Raw genomic sequence first — 23908 nt, 5'->3', positions numbered from 1 at the left:
GTTTCTGAACTGTATCTTCAATAATAATTTATAAATACAGTATATTCTTCAATATTATTTATAAAGGAAAGCGATTTCTTTTCTTTTTTTGGATATTGTTATTTTGAAAGTATCTTATTTAGGATGTGCCAGACTTGCTGCTCTTCATTCAGAGGCTGCTCTTCACCACATTTGCTGCAAGTTGCAGTTTTCTGATTTCCTGTACATTCCCATACATTTCTGTCCAGGAAATCCCAGGCAGATACGTACTGGTGATTCTAAATCCTCTCAAAGGGACCAACAAAACACTCTCACTAAGTCACCTCATTGGAGGTTCTGTGTCTTAGGAAGACAAACTATTTTAGACAGCAAAGAGGATTTTTTTTTTGAAATCTTTACAACTATATAGCTCTGTTAATTCTGGAGTGTAGGGGGCTAAATTGTGAAAGTGTTTCTAGTGCCCTTTCCTACTACCCCTTCCTCCTCCACCTTGCACATTTAACCCATTACACACACAGGGGAAAAAACCACACATTGACATTTTCTGCACATTAAGCCTCCCAACATAGCTAGCTTTTATTCAAGAGATGCCACCAACAGCGTGTAACCTTAACAATCTATGGATGTGCACAAATGTTTCAGTTGCAGTTTGACTTCTACAGTACATTAAATGCTTTTAAAAAGTTCAAATAAACCTCGCGTAGCCTACAAATGCTGGCCACAACTAATTGACTAATTTGTAGCATGTTTCACACATACTACACATGCAGAAGGAGTCTGAGTTTACACAGCATGCAAACTAGCAGCCAAATTGATACAGGGTATTAAAAAAAACACATCAGTAGTGTTATAAATGAAGTCTCAATTCAATCACAATCTAGTAATTTATACTTATAAAAGATATAAAAGGTATAAAAGGGAAGTAAACAGCGCTGGGTGTGCGGGGAGTCTTAGGTTCCACCAACACGCACACACGAACATGAAACATTCTAAATCTACAGAACATTGCTTTACATACTAAACCCGAGTACGCCTATACAATCAGAAAAGGTAACAAACAATCCTTTAAGTTCCATGACTTAACAGTCTCCATTTTCCATTCCTTTTCTTGATTACAAACAAGTCTCCATTTTCCATTCCCTTTGAACAATATGTCTCGCTTTAAGTTGTCAAGCAACTCGGTCTTCAGGCCTTATGGATCCCGTTCTTCCCGGATCGAAGAAAAGCATATCCATCTCCTTTTCAAGGCCAATAGGCCTGGGTCAACAGGCACGTCCAGGTCAACAGGGGGCGTAACAGCAAAAGCCTTCGATGGCTGTAGCAGCAGAGGGGCCCATGGCTAACAGTCGGATCAGTAAAGGAGCCTGCAGCTCCCTCACTATCTGGCAAGCCACACGTTTGTGATTGTGGCTCCACAGGGCTCTTTAAGGCCTCAGAGACTGCTCACCAGGTGCCGAGCAATCCCACTGCAACCTTGTCATTTTTAGTTGCAGAGTCCCACACCTTGACCTCAATTTGGTCCCATGTTTCAAGATCATAAACTGTCCGACTGTTAATAAGGAGAATAAGCTGTAAGGTTACCAGGACAGTCTTTGTTCCTAAGGGCCTATGATTCTCCACAATGCGCAACTGCTTACCAGCGAGAGGCAGTTGTGTGCACAGGTCCGCTTCTCTCAGCTCCAGCTTCTTCCCAGCTCCAGTGCGCCCATTTCCAGCGACTTTCTGTACGAGCTTCTCTGAGCAGTTTGCTGAGTCTGGCCGAACCTGCCTTCATGAGGCGATCAATGCGCCTGTTCCCGTCCTGGTCTCCGTTCTGCCAGCCTGTTCCTTTTCATTCCTTCTTTCTGCTTCTTTATTGATGACATAACTTCATCACATCGTGTTGCCTTTTTTTTTTTTTTTAACTTGAGGGCAGGCTCCCCTCTTATACCCTTCTCTCCACAGCAGTTCGTTTCAAAACAACTTTTCATTGGTCAAACAACTTTGAATATAACAACAACAGCAAACACCCAGAAACTTCCATGCCTTAACGGCTGGAGAACAAGAAACTGGAGACTGCATGGAGTCTCCTGAATCACCCTTCTTTGTTGCCTCTAAACTCTTTTATATTCCTGATGGCCTCATCGTTAAGAGTCTAATGTTATCTCAATCACGGGGCTTTCCAACCCCCATGGCCACTCTCTCAAATCTCCCCCTTCTTTATTAATATCAATCATTTTCTCGACACGAATTACCACTCCATATACAACAGTAGCATTTATATTTGTATTGCTAGTCAGGAGGAGACTTGGCTGGCAGACTGAGAATACACCTCTCAAGTTGATCGCCTTAGTGCACTGCAGAAAAATGCAAAATAGGAGCAAGAAGAGAAATACTAAAATGATAATTCACCAGTCTAACAAAAACATTTTTACTAATCAAAAGGCCACAGCTTGACAAAACTAGGTATTACACTACTAAATGGCAGACTTTTTAATCAGGTGCTCACTTGAAAGGATTAACCCCCCCACACTTCCTACCGCTGCCATTACTTCTGCTCTGGCTGGAAGAAGCAGATGATACCCACCCAATAACTAATTTACTGTCAGCAGGACACATTAACTATCTACCACCGGGGTCTGAAAGCCAAGAGGCTTTCCCAAAAGCCAGCTGTATGGAGCAGATTCAGTTTAGGCTCCCTCGGTAGGCAATGGACAGAATCGGGCTCCCTGACACGGCCATTTGGTGTGGTCACGTTGGATTCCTGCTCTGGGCTGCCCACTACAGGTAGCTTTTGGCTTTTTCTTTTTTTCTATCGCCTGAAGAGACTATCCTCAGTAAACCAGAAACACTCCTCAGCCTACAGGGATTTTCCCTCCTTGGACTAGAACATACCAGATGTACACATTAAAACAGGTATTACATGGACACGCTTTTCCATACCATTGTGTTACTCCTGAAATGCTCATATTGCAATTACTTTCTAAGCAATGAAGCAATTTTATTTTTTTTTCAGCAGATTGGATCAGACGTGCCAAGAAAATGCATGCAAGGACCGCTAAATACACGTGTTGGGTCATGCAGCAGCTCCCCAACCTTGCCTCTGGCTTGTCCGGCCAGACCATCCATAGGCACCCCACACGGGCCGAGCGTCCATGTGGTGGCTCAGGGATCTGGGCTGCGAAACGGGTCTGGGTTAGAAGTGAGCATATCATGTAAGGTTATCAGCATATTGGCTGCATTGAGAGGTGTGCTGGCATGCGGGTCACGGCAGGGCCACTGTGGGCAGCAGCATCAAAGGCTGCCAGGTCTTGAAGGAGTTATTGAAACACAGGTGACAGTAACAAAATGGCTCCCTTTCAGTCAGGCGCTACGACTCCTTCCGGCATTTTCCATAGATGTTCTGTTAGCTCCTGTCAATTCCAGCACAACTGTGGACGGGGCAATACCGAGGAAAAACAGATACCTTGTGGTTGCATTAATATTTACTCCCCTTTTTTCCATTCACAAATATTGTTATGTCAAGATACGCAATTTAAAATTGGTAGACCAGTCTCACTATAGTGATCACCAAATTGTGCTGAATACGTCTTGGATTAGAAACACTACTTCATTTCTACATACATAAAAGCCAGGGATGTCAAAATTTAAATAAAATAAAGAACCACTATCTCTCCTTTTTGATGTCAGTTCTTCACCAGCATATACATGAACAGATGGAAAAAAATATCTAAATCTTGGAAAAAAAACCACTGTCACATTGAAGATGTTACAATTTCATGTACATTTATTCCTTTGGTGCAGACTAAGAGAAAATGAAGTATTTTATTGTATTTGACAGGATTGATTATTATTACTAATTGAAGAGAAATTTCATGTAACCATGTGGTAAGTACCTATGCTTCTATCTACTGTAGAGTCAAGTTGTTCTTTAAGTAAATGCACTCCAAAAAATGAGTATTGTGTCATCATGCAGAAGTCAAAAATATTTAAGTTACTCGCAATTTACCAGCGTATCTGAATGAAACTGCATTACAAAGGCAGAAAGGAGTTGAAGTGACCTTACCATCTGGCATGAACTTTACCCTGTCCTCACATCAGGACAGCTCACACTAAGAATACAGTCAAATTTGGTAACATGTAGTGCCCAGAAAATACTAGTTTCTAATTGGACAAAGAAAAATGGAGCTATGCTCCTTTAAAAGCACTTCATTGTATTTCTCAGCATGGCATGGAGAACAGAAGTCACACACATGGTTTCAACATAGACCCCAGCATTTCTTCAATCACTTGACAGACTTTAAATCTCACACTGCTTCATTCTACATACATTTAATGTTGAGGGCAAGATTAAGTTTCTCTTCACAGGAGGCTGGCATTTATATTAGGTTTCTGATCAGGACAGTCTATACTATATCCTGTTTTTCCACAAAGTTGTCATCTATTATGCCTGTCAGTCATGCATACACAATTATTAAGATAATGAATACGTAATGCTCATGTACTTACCCTCACAAACAAACCAGCACTGAAGATCCACTCTACACAAGGGGAGTCTGCATGTGGCAGCACTCGTCCTTGCCACATCTAATACATTTTGACTCACTGCCCCAATGAACATCTCTATAAATAAACAAACAGCTGCACTCTAAATTCACTTACAAAGAGCAAAACATTTCCACTACATCTTTAATGTGCTGTAACACTCAACTGATGGATTAGGAATGATGAAGATGACGCCATTTGATGATGTCTCATCAAAAAGAAAACTTAATGCCAGCCCCAATCAGCCTCCAAGATGATGAAACTTGTAAGTCTGCACCTCAGTCCATGCAGTTTCATGTGCCAAAAAGATACACGGGCCATGGCTGCACAACAGGATGGTTTTTACTACATACCAATAAGCATTTGTTTTGTTACAAAATGGTGAAGATCATTTCAAGCAACAAGCCTGCAGAACAGTCACCTTAATTTCTGGATTCTTCAGTTTTCGGTCCTCCAATTACAGTGAAGAAAGGCCTTTTTCTGCTTGTTTTGATTTTTAACCTAATCAAAGTGTTTCTGAAAAAAAACAAATCATTGCTGTGTTTAATGGAAAACCATACTGATATTTTAGAACAACGAAGAAAAAGCAATGCTGCTCTACAGGTATCAGTACAATGAGGCATATATATATAATAGGATTTGTATTTCTGTTCCTGTGGGAATCAGAATTCCTCTATTTTTAAGTACACTAGGTTTCCTAAACACACTTGTAGCCATTCCTGCAGAATTTTAGAATTGCATTGAATTATTTATTCTGAAGCACACTGCAATATTTTTTAGCTGCATGAGAAACAAAGTCCGAGTAAGAAATACTTTATATAATTTTTTATTTTTTTTATAATAAAAGATATAGTGGTGGCTTCCAAACTTCCTAGGCCATCGACCACTGTGAACATCTCACAGAAGTTCTGATGCCATTTGCCATAAAATTTTCAAGTAAAATAACAAAGAATATTATCTGTATCTTTGTAATCTGAAACTCTACTTATTATGGAACAATTTACAGACTACAAAATGGAAAATACCGTATGATACATGGAAAATACTGTTCACAACTTGTAAAGACATCTGCAAGAGTAAAGCCAGTTCCAGCCAGGCCCTTTATCCATGCTACTCGGCCAGATTTCAGCTTCAGGAATAAATTCACATCACAGTACTCCAGCAAAGTAACGCTGCTCTATTTTTAAGTAACATGGAAGATATAGAACAGATGCCCCTATCCCTCTATGTCCTGAGGAGGAGGATCACCTCTCAGGCTCCTTGGGAGTGATGCAGGGCTCACCATCAATCTCAAACACCATCCTGGAGGCAGCGGCAGCACCTGAAGCTTGATGTGACACACGTTGGTGAGAACCCCAGCTCCGTAACCCAATGCATGCAGCTTGCACAACTGCCCATGTCTGGATGTGTTTAGGACGTATGCCCAGCAACTACTGGCACACAGTGCTAGAGATGGCACAAGCACAGAACCCTGTAGGGTGACAGCTGGGAGACGCCCATCCTAAAGTAAAATCTGTTTCTACGATTACCACCTACAGAAAAGAGGTGAATGGATCTCCACTTTAATACTATTATCCTGAAGCAGCCACAAATGCCAAATTCCCTCTGATTCATGCGACAGGAGGCAAATGCCCTCCATCAAAGTGACTGATACACCAACCCGCCTCCATGCCATCTGGTGACAGTCACCGACTCCTCACACACTGAGGAGCATCACCCAAATCAGAAGAAATACACAGAAAGGAGGATGTCCACAACCAACTTCAGCTGGGTCTTGTATCACCCCTTGGAAAAGCCTCTCCCTGCCACAGGGTGCAGAGGGGTAGGATCCATGTCTTTCCCGGGCCAGTTAAAGTCTTTTTAAATTACTCGTTCCTCGGTGCCATGCTAAGCACTGTTGCTATGACTCTCATATACATGGAGGAATAAAATAGTTTCCACACAAACATTCTTGCATGGACTGTAAATGCTCCAAATCACTTCGTATAATGGGCTGATCCCTGGAACACAATATATTTATTCGAATTTCCTTGCACATCAGGAGAAAAGAATGACAGAAGAAAAGGAGCTTTCATTTGATACAACATCAGAACAGAAGCACAGCGTCCAAAGGTGCAGTAACATACAGGACTCTGGAGAAGTCAAATTCAATGGCACTGTCATGTCAGTCGTGACAATGAAAACCTAGCATGGTATGCACTGATTAAAGTAAATAAATAATAGAGGAAATAAAGAAGTCGGTCACTCAGGTGTTCACACCTACCCCAAAGCAAAAAAAAAAAAAAAAAAAAAAAAAAAAAAGGAACATTTTAGGACATGAAGAACATGGCTGAGGTACACAAGTACAAAAAGACTGGTAAAGAAGAAAAAAATTATATGAAACAGAGAAACATCTAAATTTATACCTCCTAGGACAAGAGTCTTAACACTTCAGGATATACATGATAAAACTCACAATACAGGAACATTTGGATTTTTTTTGCAATGATAAAGAATGGCAAAAATCAGAAGTAATGCACGGCTGCCCTTGCTTCTTAGCAGAAGATTTACATTTTTTTCCATTGCAGCAAAAAAGTTGGCATTTCATCCAAAAACATTTCAATGAAAAATAAATATGTAGCTCTACTTCTTCTTCCCAGTCTATTTATAGTTTTCAGATGTTAGCACAAACAAGCCTGATGAGAGAACCATTTCCCTATCTGAACAATCAGATATTGGGCTCCATTGGAATGAGGTTACTAAATTAGAGGAGAAATTCCTATGTTTTCACATCTGTTCCCCTTAAAATTTATGTATAATTCAATACAGACTATAAAATACTTTATGAAGTCTCCTTCCAATGTGTAAACAATATTTGTTCACAATTGAAAAATGTTTTGCGATTGCCATTGGGTTTATATTGGCTCCCTCTGGTGGCCAACAGGCATGAAGTGTCTTTGAGAGTGTATTTTGAGATTTTTTTTTCTTTCTACAAACTGATAAAGTAAAGGACTGCACCAAAGACTACTGCATAGCACAGAAGTAATTTCATTTCTAGCCTGTCCAAGAAAGTTTGCTAGAGTTCAAATCTGACTACAACAGTATTGATATTGCAAATCCAAACTGTTTATTTATTTATTTTAAAAAATATATATATTTTTTTTTAAAAAAAAAGGAGGAAAAAAGAAAAAAGCCATATACCATAGAAGGAGGAAAATATGTGTGTCCTTCAGAAGGATAAAAGGCATGTCAGCATGCTGCAGGAAGAGAATACAAAAGAAATACCATTTGGATGTAATGTTTAAAAAGAACAGTTTATTTTATATCCAGAATTTTGAAGCTTATTTGGGAAGCTAAATTTTGCACTAGTTTTAACTGTTTATATTAGATCCTATATACTAACATTCATGTAATAATTATGGAAAATATTTTTAAATATACGGAAAAAAAAGTCCGAATAAATTTTGAGAGGTTCTTTAATAATAGCCAGAGGACATTTTTAAAAAGTTTATGGAAAAAATCAGCCTTAATAATTTCTATTTTTAACAATGATTTTGCTTGGAAAATAGGAATTTCTCTAATACTTGAAATCATGCAAAGCTGCAAAAAGCATCAGCTACCTGCCCATCTTCCAATTACACATTACTTCTGTCTTAAAAAAACAGCCAAACAACCATCATGAAAACTGTACAGCCAAAGAAGCAATTAGATAAGGAGATCACAGAGGAGAACACTAAAATTCCAAAACTTCTACCCATGATTTGTTTTTCCAGCTCTTACTTCTGGAATTTTAACTTTGACAGTATGAAAAATTATAGCAAAGGTTTCAAAGGACAAAAGTTTTCACCCAGCCTTGACTACAGAATTTGTATTTGTAAAGGAGAGACACTTCTACATCTTCCTTATCCTACCTAAAATTTCAGCAGAGGACTCATTTTTTTTTTCCACTCCCAAACTGAGGTAAAATGGCAAATTCACAGAATCACCTCGGTTGGAAGAGACCTCAAGACTAGCCCAACTTCTGACCTACCACTAACAAGTCCTCCACTAAACCACATCACTAAGCTCTCCATCTAAACATCTTTTAAAGACCTCCAGGGATGGTGACTCAACCACTTCCCTGGGCATCCCATTCCAATGCCTAACAACTCTTTTGGTAAAGAAGTTCTTCTTGATATCCAACCTAAACCTCCCCTGGCGCACCCACACAACCACTAAGAATTGGCAAGAATTGTTTATTGCCAGGACATCTTGCAGGTAAGCCTGCAGGATGTCCATGGTGTTTGTTGGCTCCAGGTTAATGCTTGCAATGGAGCCTGAGCAACGAGTAGGGGGCTTGCTGGGCACTCCTGCCATGCTGCTGGTGCTCTCGGATGGCAGAGCACAAAGACATGCTTGGTAGTCCCAGCTCTGTTCTGGCCGAGGTGGATCCACTTCCATTGGTTCCTCCACCTCTTCTTGTGGACCCAGCTCCATGGGCTCCACGGTGTTTGGCAGAAGGACAAGCCAGTCCGTGCCTGGGACTGCCCACACGGGATGCCTTCCATCCAGAATGTTCTCAGGCCAGGGTGCTGAACCAGGGGACCATCCAGTCCCATGCCTCAGTCCCATGCCACTGTTGGCTTGATTTTCATGCATGGGTCTGACGGTGCTGTCTGGTTTATGGTCATTACTGGGTCCCGCACTGTGTCCTGGACTATGGGCACACCTCTGCTCCCTGCGGCTCTCTGTCTGATGCTTCTGCCCTCACTCCACATCACTGTTGCTCCTATGGCAAGGCCCAGGCCCCCCTGTTGCTGGGTGTTTGAGGGGCCAGCCTGTTCCCTGCATCACTGCGGTGCCAATGATACTGCCTGTATGTGTCTGTGGGCTGGGCGCCAGAGGTCCCTTGGGCACTGGTGTCTCTTGTGCCACTGGCGCTATCCGTCCGCCCACGACACCCTTCCTTCCAGTCAGGAGCGTTCCCTCCTGGTGCTTCACCAGATGGCATCGCCGTCCTCACACACCAAGAGGCCTGCCACTTGCCTCGCTCTCCTGCTCTCCTTCCTGCCACACAAGCTGGCAGTCAGAGGGCTGAGATGCTCAGCGAGTGGTGGGGCCAGCTGCAGGGGGCCTGTTTTATGGGACCCACGAGCAGTAGTGGCCACTGTGGTGACCTCAGCAAGCCTCTGATGGAGTGGCCCATGCGTGGCCAAAGGTGGCTGTGCTGGGAGCAGCCTGGAAGATGCCCTCATGTGGACAAGGAGGAGGGCTGGGGGGGCTGAGGGCCCCTTTTCTGGGGCTGGCTCCCCTGGGTCATTTGGCTTGCCAGAGAGAAAGACTGCCCCTCGGCCACAGGGACTGTCCTGCACCTCCCATCCTGTGCCCTGAGTTTATTTTTAACACTTGTTTTTAGGTAATTTCATTCTATTCTTTATGGAAACGAACACAAGCAAGGTGCATCTTCAGCCCTAATTCCCATGTGCGCTTTGTGCTCTGAGTGAAGAATTTTTCCCTTACGTCACATCTAATCTAAATCTCCCCTACATTTGTTCAAAGCCATTATTCCTTGTTCCCTGGTTACACTCCCTGATAGAGTCCCTCTCCAGCTTTCTTCTAGATCACTTTTATGGGTAAGGTTAGGTGGCCAAAATGCAGGACCTAGCAAATTGCAGCTTTATCTACCCTGTTCCACATGTTCCACATGACATACAGTCTGAGCTATGTGGGATATACCAGTCTGAACTTTTAAACTGTTTGCAGAGGCCTGCTTTAGCTTGACTGTTTCCAAATAAAGCCTGCCATTACTTATCCAGACACAGAAAGCTTTAACCCAATTGCCATTATCAATAGGAAATACTGATCCCCATCTTTATACAATTAGAAAATAGTACAGGAATATATAAAAAAGAACAGCATTTGCTTTTTTGTTCCATTGGTGGTTTTTTTTTGCAACTATTTTTACATGCTAAATATTTGGTACAAATTGCTTTCTCTAGTGAGGGCCTGTATAAGATTAGTGTGAAGTATTGAAACAGCTGAACACAAGGAAACTTCTCCAAACCTCCTGAAGTTGATAAAATAGCCTATGTGTGCTCAAGCAAACAAACAAGAAACAAAAACATACCAACACTACTGTGTTCAACAGTAAATGCATGCCTAGGGGTAGTTCCAGGCAAGTCTGCCATCTCCAAAGGAATGTATTTAATAAAACCTAATTGCTATAAACCACAAAACATAGCTCAAAATTCAAGTTCCTAGAAATTCATTCTGGGGTTTGAGGTTTGTTGACCACCACACCCCAACTCCAAATCTGCGATCACTTTCATTGAGAAAGAGACAAGTAATCTATGGCTTGTAGCCAAGGGCTAGCAGTTTTGTTTTTTTTTTTTTCCCTTTTGCTGTATACCTTCTTATCCATTGTACTAGGAAAATTTCCTCGCCAGAGACCATGGTGTGGTTATGAAAGAAAAGTCTGAGATGAATGTAACAGGCCCTGACGTTCACACACTTCTGTTCAGTGGGTCATAACTTAAACATGGGTTTAAATAAATGAATATAAAAATATTTCTTTCATGTAGTATTATCTTCATTTAATCATTTTTCTGCTCAGTTACTCCTAGAATTATTTAAACTTGTCAGTTATTTTGAGCAGGCAACTAGAATATAAAACACAAAATCTTCAGTGAAATTTCACAATTACATTCAATTTTTTCTACAAGGCTCTTGTGATGATGTCTGCAAGAAGTTTTACATATTGCAAGTCTATCAGTATTCCATCTGCAACTGAAGCTGAAAGGGATGTTTTAGATCATCCACAGGTTTAGAATTTGTGCATGTTGCCCAACAAACAAAAATTTACATGCTGTGCACCATACCACTATTCTGTGTTCATCAGCTTAGAAAGTTGACAGGACTTTCACTCTCGAGAGAGACAGACACGTTTTCCAGTTTTAGTTAGCACATAGCTAACTTTAAATTCATCAGCTATTAACATTATCCAATAACAACTCAATCATTCTTGTAGGGGGTGAGGAGAGGGGGAAGAGATAAAGAAACAACCTATAATGAAATGAATCAGATTGTTATACATCCTGTATTTCTTGACAGATGATGTCAGTAAACATTTCTGTAAATTTCTTCCCACTTACTAAATCCTATTATTCTTGTTATTAAATTTGCACAGAAGAAAGAAATATTCTGTCATGAAGGCCAAAATTTCTTGAGAAACATATTCTTTAACAATAATTTCAGTCCCACCTAAATTCAAAAGTCCATCCTGTAAGAGTGTAGATGTGACTATTTTATGGCAGATAAGCCTTTATGCATGGATGTCTGAACTTGTGCTCAAGCAAAAAATGTGGATGCACTTAAAGTATTAAATATGGCATTTTTATAATGTTATCCATTTTTCTCTTGCATATACCCTTCTGTATGCACATAAACAAGCCCGTGTGAAAGACGGGCAAACAAATCAATTTTGGATAAATCTGCAAACTTCCCTTTCCAGGTTACCAAAAAGGTGGTTACAAGCTGTATTTGATACCATATCACTCACAGAACATCTTCAGAAGCAGGTATTATGTTTTCAAAGTGGAAAATGAAGCGGCAGTGTGGGGTGGGAAGCACCAGTGCAGACAGCATGAACCTTTCCCACCAGTAAGAAAAGCAGTGCAGTGCAATTTCCATAGTTTTCCCTCAGGCATCCAAAGCCAGCAGGCTTCCCTGCCAAGCTCCTGTCACCCATTGGCAACTACATTAAGAACAGTCTACATCCCAGTATTATTAGAATAAGCTAGTTTTAGTTATATAAATGTGAATTTGGCAGTATTGCTACAAGCATACACAAATTATACAAATCAATTACTGTTTGGAAAACAAACTGGCTTATACATAACACTAATCCATGATACAGCAAGAATACTTAATGGCACCCAAGCATTTGCAGAACATGCAAGTTGTACCAACAAAATATATGCACTCAGAAGTCTTGGACATCTACCTAGCGCTGTTTACCTGATGTCTTCTGGACTCATGAGTTTACACTGTATGTATCGCACAGCCATAACTGACAGCTGCAACAGATCAATCCTTCAATATGGTTTTTAGGATGAAGTAAAGGATAGAACAATTCATTAAGAGATACTCATTTACAGAAGCTTAGAGCTATTAAAGGAAAAAGATGACAAAGTAAAAACTGCACTCTGGATTCTGAAACAGTTCATACCCATGAGTCTTTCAAGTACTAATATGACAAAGTTTGTGGTAAAATGACTTCACTAGAAGGGACTTGTGATACGATGAGAATTGATCTCTATAGATGAGCTAACCATTTCCTTTCAGATACCGCTTTATTTTGCTAGCTTTCAAGGTATTCATCATTCATTTTTTCCAGACTTTTCTAGGGAATTTTACAGGTGTTTTCAAATTCCACATTTTTCACCTGTATTTGTCCATAACCAATTACTTGATCTTTATCAATGTACTGCATAACACCTGTGTGGTAACTCATTTACGTGCATGCACTTGCTAATAGCAAATAAGATCAACTTACCCCAAACCTCTTTCACCTCAACTAAGGAATTCCTACCTCATGACAGGTGAAAAGCCGAACTCCTTCCATCTGATGAAAGACCGGATAGTGGGTGTTATCAATTGTATCACGGCGGTAGACATCTCCCACAGCCAGAAAGGCATCTAGGCCGGAGTGTATCAGGTCCCACTGGTGAGCTGATGTGTGTGCTCTTAGCATGTGATCACGATTCAAGTAATAGTTATCCTCTTTCTTTCTGCTGGCATGGTTTTGTGGTATAAGTAAACTATCAAAATTCTGCTGTACTGTAACCACTGGAGAAAGACCATCATAGACAGAAAAGAGTGGAGTCCCACGGCGTCCTGTATATTGCTTGTAAAAGTGGTCCTTCACCTGCTCCTTGATTAGCCACAAAGGGTGATGCTTTTTGTTATGCAAGTTCTTCCCCACTTTAGAAAGAATCTTCTCTGTGACATTGCTGTAGTCATCCTGGGGATAAGATTTACCAAGCAGTTCCACAGTATTTAAGCAGGTTGTGCTGGCAGCAAAATCTGAAGGTACAGACTTGGAAGAAGAAAAATGTCTCGAATGGACCGGAATTCCTCTCACTTTCGATGGTAAAGCTGTTTTAGAATACCTAGCTACTCTCATGAATTTCCAGAGCATTGCCATTGCAAACTCCCTTATAACCTGGAGGAAAAAAAAGAAAAAAGAAAAAAGAAAAAAAATTGGAAGTTTGCATCTGCAATCTCACTGCAGAAATTGCTAGCATCCCACAGATAAGTGAAATCCAAATGTCTGTTTAATTAACATGACAAAGTTCCTGTCACAGATCGCTGTTTTGATGTTGGAGGGGGAATACCCTTGTGATCAAATTTCAGCTTGATTGTTCACTTAACAGTCTTCTGCGTAACTGTATCAGTATTAACATCACTAGACCTGGTCTCAGGCCCATTACAAATATTGCAACTCTTTGCAGCTGAGGAAGCATTATATTTAAAACATTTTTTCATCCAGTTAAAATATGAGGCAGTAACAGAACACGACATATGAGAAGCTCATAAATTTAGCAATGCCCTTTGTCAGTCAGGGACATGTTTACAATAAAATCCAGGCATTAACATATTGTTGTATTGTCTTCCAGCATTAGCAGACCCTGTGGAAGGAATTCCACACAAACCAAATGCATGTGGCGCGCACTATACCACCACTATTTTCTACTTAATGTCAAACAAAAACAGTCTAACCATTCAAACCACTGAGCCACACTGAGAAAAACGATGGCCAAATTGTATATTTACATGGCCAAGGCGTATATTTACACGGAAACAGCATAATAAGTTCACAGACAAGCACTGCACAAGGCTCACAAGAAAGACTCCATGTTGACAGAAATAATGTTTTAGGGTGATCAGAAAACCCCTTTTCCAAATGCTTCCAGAATACTTAGTTTTTCTGCTTATACCACTGCACCAGAGGAAGGCTTGACAATTATCAGGAAGGTGAATGAAGTTATAAGTTTCTGCAGGACTTGTCTGTCAAAGGGCCCTCTTTACACATCCACCCTGTTTAGAAACAAACTCTGTGCTTCATGCATGCACATGGACTACTTTGTAGTTCTTGAAGATAATTCCATAAACAAGGAGTTTTGAGGATCACAACACCTTCAGGCACTCTAAACACATAAGCCCATTCTGAGAATGTAAAAGCACTTGAAAAATCAAGAGTTTGGCTTTGTAAATACTGGCATAGATTCCAGTAAAATACTTAAGCATTACAAATTGCTTATTACAGAATGGGAAAACGGGCATCAGAAGTTGAGTGACTGGGGAAAGGAATGTGCTCCAAACAAGGAATTGGTCTATGTTTCTCTACCAGTCAAGATATTCAGTGCCACAGGTTCTTGGGTGAAAGAATTTCCTGTGAAAGTGTTCTTAAAAAAAATGTCAGAATAAAGGACATAAGTAATGAATAAATCACCATCTTCAAGGGATAGGTTTCCATCTTTACAACAGCACTACAGTATCTGGCTAACCTTCCAAAGAAACATAACAACATAACAGAAATGTGCAAAAAAAATAAAAATAAAAATAATAAAAAAAAAATATATATATACACACAGGAGAATAGAATAGACAGATTTTAGAATACATGGACACCAAAAATCAGATCTTTAAAAGATAATGGATCTGTGCATACCTGGTCTCTTTTCCTCTGGCTTATGTTTGAATGTTCACTATAGATTTATTTTTTTAGTGAGATACAAACAATTGTATCTCACTAAATAAAAATAAAGACAAGTTGGTTAGTCAGAAATTAAATTTGGCAGGGCATAGTAAGGTTACTGACTATGTTGTCTAAAGGAAAAAAAGATTTATAGAAAAAGGAGAGAAAGAGGGTCTAAGATAAAAGAACAGCTAAAACACTCAACTATTTTTGGAACTTTCAAGAAGGACTGCTCAGTTGTTGGTTTGTTTTTTTTATAGCTTGAAGAACTATTTCATCAAATTAGATCTTGGCCAATTTTGTTAAGATTCTTCCATAGATGAATTCACACACACACACACATAACACAAAGCCCTCTGACATAGATTAAGTGAGGGACAGCATTAAATTTTGAAGAAAGATGCTCCATTTTCCCCAAACATACGTTCTTCTTCATGGAAACCGAGTTCTCATTTTCAAACAGCTGCTTGAAATATCCAGTTCTAGTCAGATAATGAATTCAGCTTCCCTAAGTAAATATCACCATCTGCCCATACATTTATTTTTCTAAAAAATTCAATTCAAAACTTATACATAACTGTAATATATGAAAAACTCTCGTGATTTTATCGTGAATCTCGTGATGTTTGCTGCTTTCCTAAATGCCATTCCTTTGAGAATCAGACAACCATATGAGAAATTTAACTTTCACATAAACAGTTCTGATGATGATTATAGCTTTATTGGGAAAAAAAAAAAAAGTTCTGGAAAAAAATAAAAGGGACAATTGTTTATTTTTCATTTTAAGACTCATGATTTTTAAGATAGATATCTGCTATTCAGTCTCTGATACTTTAGAAATGCTGATTTTTCAGACCATGTGATATATATAGTCTTCATAAACTTGTATGGGGGCAGGGGCAAGAACAGATGAAATGATGTCAGACTATTTATCCTAACATTATACTTGTGCTTGAAATAGTTTAATTGCCTTACTACCTGCATTACTATTCTAATCTAAAGAAAATATACTCTGAGCAGTAAAAAAAAAAAAAAAAAGGCTAACCCAACGTTAGTTAATGTAGTTAATGAGTTACTGAGTTAGCCAATGTCTGAGAAGGCAGGAAAAAGAGCGTGCTTGCACCCATTACATTATAGAAGAAAAATTCAGATAACAATAAAAAAATTACTAGGATGGAGATCCACATTGGAAAATAAATGGTCTCTTTACCTTTCTGCTAACAATAAATAATCGATATTAAATATGTTAATTACTTATGCTTATTAAAATAAATAGACAACTATATTTTATAGACTGCTAGCTAAAGGCGTGAAAAAAGCACAATTTAAGTTTATCCTTTTCTTTCTTTGTTTCCACTGTGCTTATTATTTGGCAGTAAGACAGAACTAATTTCTGTGCAGGTTGACAAAACCTGAATTCCACAGTGAAAACTGCTAGCCAGCTCATCACCATACCCTGCTAAACGACAGCAGTCCTGTAGACAAAAACAAATACAGAAAGAGGAAATAAACATTAAACAAGCACCACTGGCATCTGCAATCCACAGACAGCAAGGTACCACCAGCAACCCAGTGGGTTGTGTGCTCTGGGCCAGCGGTGGCTCTGACTCAGGGCCGGGAGTTGAGGTGGGTTTTTGGAAGGCAGCCCCTGGAGGGGCATCTCAAAGCGCGGCAGACAGACATGCAACTGCCAGGCCCACCATCTCCTGCCACACAGCTCCTTACCTTGCCTCTGCCACTGCCACAGTCCTGAGTGCCCAACCATTGCAGCACCCAGACATGACCGTGTGGTGAAGGCCATGGCCCTGCCCCTCTACCTCCATGCCGAGATGTCTCAAACAGCGGCTGCAGCTAGGATCTTTGCTGAGGCCTACACTGCTATGTTGTGCTCCAAGCTTAGCGGTAGGGCAACGGCTGAACAAAGTACCAGAAAACATCATGATTTTGGAGCATGTTCAAAAGGCAGTTGGATGAGGTAAGGGATCATACTGCTGAAATGTTAGGAATGTCTTCGTATCTAAATCCAGGCTTCCTTGTCACATGCAGCAAGGATTAGGACAGCATTGTCACTGATGCTCTGGTATTTGTCACAAGCCCCCTCCACTCCACTGAGTTTTAGGAAACAATCATACACTCAGCAAAATACCCCTTACGCCTGCCTCTGTAAGGAGGAAAAAAGAGGGGTAGACTAGCAGCTCACAGGGAAAAGAAAAAGGCCTGTGCACCAGAATTGTTTTATTCCATCATCTCTTCTCCAAGAAAAGTGGAAGACAGAGAACGCTCTTGCTTGAGGAAAGCATAGCCCAACAAACCAAACAGCCTGGTTTCAGTGCCACTTGCTAGGTATTTATATCTGTGAACACAGAGCATCCTCACGCTCATTGACCACTTTGTGGTATGCCCTGTTGTGTTTTTTTGTTTGTTTGTTGTTTTTTTGTGTGTGTGTGTGAGCATTTTTATTTTTTTACTGTTTTTGGCTGCAAAATTACAGATGGGCTACTGCATACATAAACTGAAGCACATGATGGGTTTGAAACCAAAATTCTACAAAGATGAGAGTCTGTCTCCTATCCAGGAATAGCTAATTAATGCAAGAGTCTGAAGTGCCATGGAAAATGTTAGAAAAGTTGGGCTGCCACCATTTTGTGATGTGACAGCTTTTATCTACCGTATGTGTGGGGAGGGGAGTTCAACCAACATAGCATATGTTAAGACAAAAATTATAAACATATGCTAGGCTGCTAAAATTGGACATTTACCAGTCTGCTTAGCAATTTAGCTAAGCATTGAATTTTAGTTTTGAAAACTATGTAGGCATACAGCAGCAAATATAATTGTATTGCCATGGCCATATCTACATTGCATGGGATATAACAGAAATTATTTCCTATGCAATACCAGTAATAAGCTTGGATTTTTTTTCAAACACATTTTTAAAAACACAGATACGTTGTTGCACACCAGAACAAACTTTCCCTCATATCAAGTATGCTGAATTTATATATTATATACAAAAACCTCTGAAATAGCCTTGAAGACAATTCTGAATGAATCCATTTAGAACCTAATCTTCCAAGTGCAGAATATTTTCAGATGTCACTGATGATAACTAAACATACAATGAAACAAAATATTGCGTACACTACAAAGTACCAGGCAAGAGGCAAGCTAACATAACCTTACGATATTTGGCTCTCAATTTTTTCACTTATTTAGAGTTCATATAGCTAATAATCCATTCACAAGTTCCAAGGAAGATACAGAATATCTAATTTTTTGTTATTTTTCTTAACCAAAACAAAAACATGTTATAGGTTGGCTTGCTGCCTGCTCGCTAACAGTTATGCCTTAATCATGATGACGCCTTCAGCAACATTATGACATTTGCAATATTGGGAGAAAGTTAAAAAAAAAAAAAATCTGAGATAAGACATGACCATGTTTTCCTCTCAATGTTACATGTAACACCTTCTTAAATATGAAATAAAAGGTATTAACAACCACCTACCTTTTTTGCTGATCCAGAAGATGCCTATTTTCTCAACAAATGCCACTATTTTGTGGCCTGTCTTACATGCGTGAGCACCTGAAGACAAGCACAGAAGGCCTGAGGCATACCTTCAACCACCTTCACCATTCCTTAAGACTGAAGGACAGTCTAAAATAGGCACAGTTAGGTAGCATATCTTTAGGTAGCATATCTTTGGAGAAGGAAACACACTTCTGCAAGGACCACTAGGAAAGCACCAGTTTTGAAGTGTTTCTTCATCATCTTGAGTACACATGACACTGCAACAAATTTCAGTTTCCTCTTCTGCCCACCAAAGGTTGCTGCAAACCCTACAGCTTCCCCAACATATGGTATCACCCAGCTGAACCTGACTGGCCAGGCTTATCCATAAGCTTCCCACCTATAAGAAGAATAATACTTCCAGAGAGATTATTCTAAACAGGTAGCACGTGTTTCAAAACATTTGTGAACTCTAGCTGTGCTGCCTAGCTGGAACAAAACTTTCAAGGACTGACATACAAGGTTTCCAGACATCCTGTAGTGAATTAAATTTAAGCAGGCAGAAGTGGAATACCCATACACTGGAATTAGTGATCAGCAAGCTAATCAGTCACATCGAATTGCTGAATTATTCAGAGAGCATATAATTTTTTTTAAAAGAGAAAAGTACTCAGCACAATTAGCATTGAAAGATCCAAGGCAAATAAATTGTGACTTCTGGTTCTAATAGATGGAAAGACACCAAATTCTAAAATGTGAAATTTAGAACTTTAAAGTGAACAGTCCAACCACGTTATTTTTGTTATGATAGCCCAGAAGAAAAAATAACTATTGACACAAAATAATGGTTTGATACATATATATATATATATGTGAAAGCAGATTAAAATAAGGAAAGTCAGTCCTCCCTCCTCAGAAACAGTATATAATCTTCTTTTATTTATACCTTCACTATTTTTTGATTGTTTTTCACAGACTAAAACAGTGTTTGTTCATTACTGAAGAAATGCCAGTTAAGCCCTTTGGTATAAAATTTCTGTCAGGTGCTAGGACTAAGGTGCACAAAAACCTACTGAAAATTAAACAGCCTTGATCTGACCTCCTATACTTGTGCTCTTCCTTTCCTACACAGTTAGGCAAAAAGGTTAATAGTCAATTTGATACTTTAAGGGAAAGTCCTTATGTAAGAAGGATGCAATAATAAGTATTACATTACACTGTAATTACACTATATATTAATTACATTACACTATAATTATTAAGGATGTACAAAGGATATGTGTATTTTCAATGCATTACAAGTTAGATTGCCAAAAAGCGATACAGCAATCATTCTTAACTATTTTCAAATTAGTCTGCTTTTAAATACACACACTGAAGGAAGCAATCTGAAAAAACACTACCTTTGTCTGGGAATATTTTCTTTCCAGCACCCTGAAAATGTTGCCAGCTAGCTCTCTTCATTAGACAACATATTTTATATAACTGTCAGACAGTTAAGTACCCATAAGATCCTCACTGCAGTCAAGATTACCTCTATCTCTTCTGCCTTTTTTTTTCCTTCAACAAGTGCGACTTGACTATCTTTATTTTTCTATACATGTATATGTTCTGAAGAATTTTACTCCTGTAGAGTATTATATGAGTAAAAAGTAATTTAGTTAGAAATGAGATATTAGCATTACTTCTATACAATGGTTCATTTTCTTGGTTCTCACTGATTATCTACACCATTTGGACATTCAGGATCATAAAGACCTCATCCTGCCTCAGCAGGAAAACAGGAAGAGGGAATAATATATATATATTTTAAGTCAGTTATTAAATACCAAGAATGGGACATGCACAGCTTGGTAACAGCACAAAGGACAGCAGAGGAGGAATAAGTAATTCATTTTAAGCATTAACGATTCCATCACAGCAATGCAAAGCATCGGACTAGAAAACAGCAACTCCACAGCATGGGAGGTGATAAAAGTAACGCACACGCCACTCCTAAAGCAGCAGAACCTCCTAAACTTCTGCGCTGTTTTGCACTTACAGTAAGTCACCTATATGAGCATTGCCGTACATCACTAATATCTATGGGATGAAGACTCACATTGCCATATTCTGCAGAAAAGCATAAAGCTATAGATATATGCTTTATCTTTACAATTTAAGGTAAAATTATTCAACCACAGCAACCAGAATTGCTGGATCCTCCTGATGGGCCAGCTGGAAAGCAGCAGTCCCTGTTCCAGAGAAGTGCTGCACTGTCCTGGCAGTAGAAGCTCAACTCTCTAGAAACACCAGTGGTAGGCAAAGTAGATATCCTTCAGCTCAAGAGGCATTGTTCACTGATCAAATAATGGATGCCAGCCTCCTTCAGGGAAAAGGCAGAAAGAAATACGGGAATGTCTTATGTATCAGATTCAACACACAGGCTACCCAATGGGCTACTTTTAACGTTCACCTGCAAAAATGCACCATGCCTAAATAAATATGTTTCAGACACTTCATATGGCACAGTGAAAAAAGGAAACATAAGAAATGAACCCAACCTATCCAATACTAAGAAACCAAATGACTTAGAGTGTCGTGTCAGAGAAGCAGGCTGAGCATGAAACACTCAGTTGTTCCACAAACTAAAATAAATCTTTAGCTTTATCTGCTATCTCCCAGTATTACTCTGATTCCCTCCTTCTCCTTTTGTTTTTGAGAAAAATTGGAAAAATCCGTGACTCGCCATAGATCTCCAGATGTCCAGCACAGTAATTATCCTTGACATCCATGCTATAGTTTAACAGAATGAATAATTAAAATATTAAATAATAAATATTATGAATATTTTAAAATGGAGTTATTTCTGGGTTTCAGTATGCATGTAATCAGCTTCTAAATCAAACTAGCCTTTCCTGCACCATGTTTCATCCCTAAATGGTGGGAGAGAGCGAGGGGGAGTTCTTTTCTGACATATCAGCTTTCTGTCTTACCAAGCTCTAAATAGATCAATTTCACATATTTGCTGTCATCCTGAGCAAAAATATCAAAGTATCACCAGAGATCCATATCTCAGCCCTAGCTATGATGTGAACTTGATCTCAGCTCAAACTCCAACTCAGCAGCAGTATTGCTCCTTGGTCTATTTAAGAAATAATGAAGCTCTGTGAACCGACAAAGCATTTACCAGAACTCTGTATATTTCAACAGCCAATCAAAAGAGAAAGATAGAGACAAATTTCTCAATGGATTTTACTTCAGAATCAATAAGTCTCACAGATTTCAGTATAGATAGAGAAGAGAAAATGTAAACGTTTGCAGCAGAGATTCCACAGCAGCGCAATACCTCCCAGTTAGTAAATGTATGATCACACGTGTACAAAGAAGTCACCGCTAGTTTGAACTCTACAACTGTACCATCTTCATTTATCTGTCACGGTTTCTGACAAAGCATTTCAGAAGAAGATTAGAAGGCTCCTAAGGAAGGAACTGCATTTCCCTGCCTGGGGCGTACCACTTATCTGAGGTTGGTAGGAACAGTGCTGAAATATTAATAAGTAAGCCATTTGTCAGGAAAATTATGCAAGAAAGATTGGCAACAACACAGACAGACAAGCATTCAGATTTCAAGCTAGGGCAGTAAAATCTAAATGGTCAAAAGGAATTTTTTTTTTTTTTTAAAAAAAAACCACTTTCACCCTCACTCACAAGCTTTGGAAGAAAACAGTAAATGGATGAATGTGAGAATTTAAAGATAAGAATTCATCAGGCTCAGAACTATTAATAGCAAGTACTGATTTCTAAGAAGGACCATGACCCACTCTAGGATCTAGAATCCAAGTTTTCAAGTCTCAATTTCCCCAAGAAAATCTAGTGATGTTTTCTGCAAATAAAGTAACTTACCATGTAGCATGTGAGGTAAAAGATGCTGTCATGACATAAGCTGCTCAAATATAGAAAATGCACATGAACAAGTGCAAAACATATAATTCCACAAGTGAAGAGAAATAAAAATAAAATAAAAATAAAAATATAAACCACTGAGGTTTTCTTACAAATTATAATGAAGAAAAATATATATATTATACAGAAGAAAAATTGTACCCGCTATGTCAAATCAGATGTTAAAATCTATACCCCCAGAAAAGACCTAAGAAGTAAATCGTCTCCAGCAGTTTCCAAATGCTATTTCTCCATGAGGGAAACTTGCAAAAAAAAATAAAATAAAGAAAAGACTCAGTCAGACTCAATGATCCTACTATTTGTTCCCACATTGTGTACTTACTCACAAATGTTGACATAATTTTACATGTGTATGTTTAGGGCCAGGTATATATCAATTTTATACAGTTCTTTTTATATTATAAATATGAAGGTTTAATTTCAAAGAGTATTTGTTAATTTTTAGTGTAAGCAAATTTGAAGAGCAAAGAGGCATCATATCAAAAAATAATATAAAACTTTTATTAAAGAAGAAGGTGGTCCTATTGGCAAATAAATTATTCATGTATGTTTGATTGACCAAAATAGCCATATTCAGCTTACATTGATCAGTTTACTAGATTTTAAACATGTTCAGTAATGTTACCCATAGGTTTTATCACCATTGTCACCAGTTGGATGTACTTACACATATATGAAACAGTGTTGTTCAACAGCATTTAGACTTTCATTACGAAGCACTCTACTCTTACACAGAGTATCTCCACACAGGATCACAAAATGCTTTTCAACCTTTAGCCAATTAAGCCCTACTAGATTCTCATGGGAAAAATACTGTATTATTTATGCCTATTAGTGCTGCAGCTCTCAATTCAAAAGCACTGTAATTCAACATGTTGCTTTTCACTTATTTTTCCTTTCCAAATGGTTTTAATTATATTGTTATTTTTCTCCACGTTCAGAATTTTTTTGTTTGCAGTATTATTCTATCAACAATTTGACAAGTACAGTGGCTGCTGTGAATAAAATCAAAATGATTTTAAAGCAGTTTGCCAAAATTGCCTGTAAGAAATCATGCTGAACAGTTCAGAAATACTGGGCTATTACTGTTGAAACTACCCCCTCTCCAAACATGCAAGTTTTGGGGGCTCAAACGTAAATTCCTTGAGAAGGAAATTCAGTCACTGTTCTGTATTTTGTCTTGAAAACTTCATTGGTCCTAATGTTACCGTAATAATAAATATATAATTGTA

At 38.9% G+C, this 23908-nt stretch overlaps 1 protein-coding gene across 9 annotated transcripts in view; it reads right to left on the bottom strand.

Moving 5' to 3' along the window:
- Window positions 1–23908, bottom strand: part of FARS2 (phenylalanyl-tRNA synthetase 2, mitochondrial) — a 244062-nt gene that overhangs the window by 174905 nt on the left and 45249 nt on the right. For all 9 annotated transcript variants that reach the window (XR_003495430.3, XM_027451612.3, XM_072035023.1 and 6 more), the window contains one exon: window positions 13052–13684. Coding sequence is in view for 8 of the 9 variants with exons in the window: in XM_027451612.3 (XP_027307413.2) it covers window positions 13052–13666 (615 nt within the window). In the remaining variant the exon portion in view is untranslated. The remainder of the gene's footprint in view (window positions 1–13051; window positions 13685–23908) is intronic.

The sequence above is a fragment of the Anas platyrhynchos genome, chromosome 2 (genome assembly GCF_047663525.1).
Source record: "Anas platyrhynchos isolate ZD024472 breed Pekin duck chromosome 2, IASCAAS_PekinDuck_T2T, whole genome shotgun sequence".
In the NCBI taxonomy this organism is placed as follows: Eukaryota; Metazoa; Chordata; class Aves; order Anseriformes; family Anatidae; genus Anas; species Anas platyrhynchos.
Note: the sequence above shows the minus strand (reverse complement) of the source record. Positions and strands in the feature narration are given on the sequence as shown.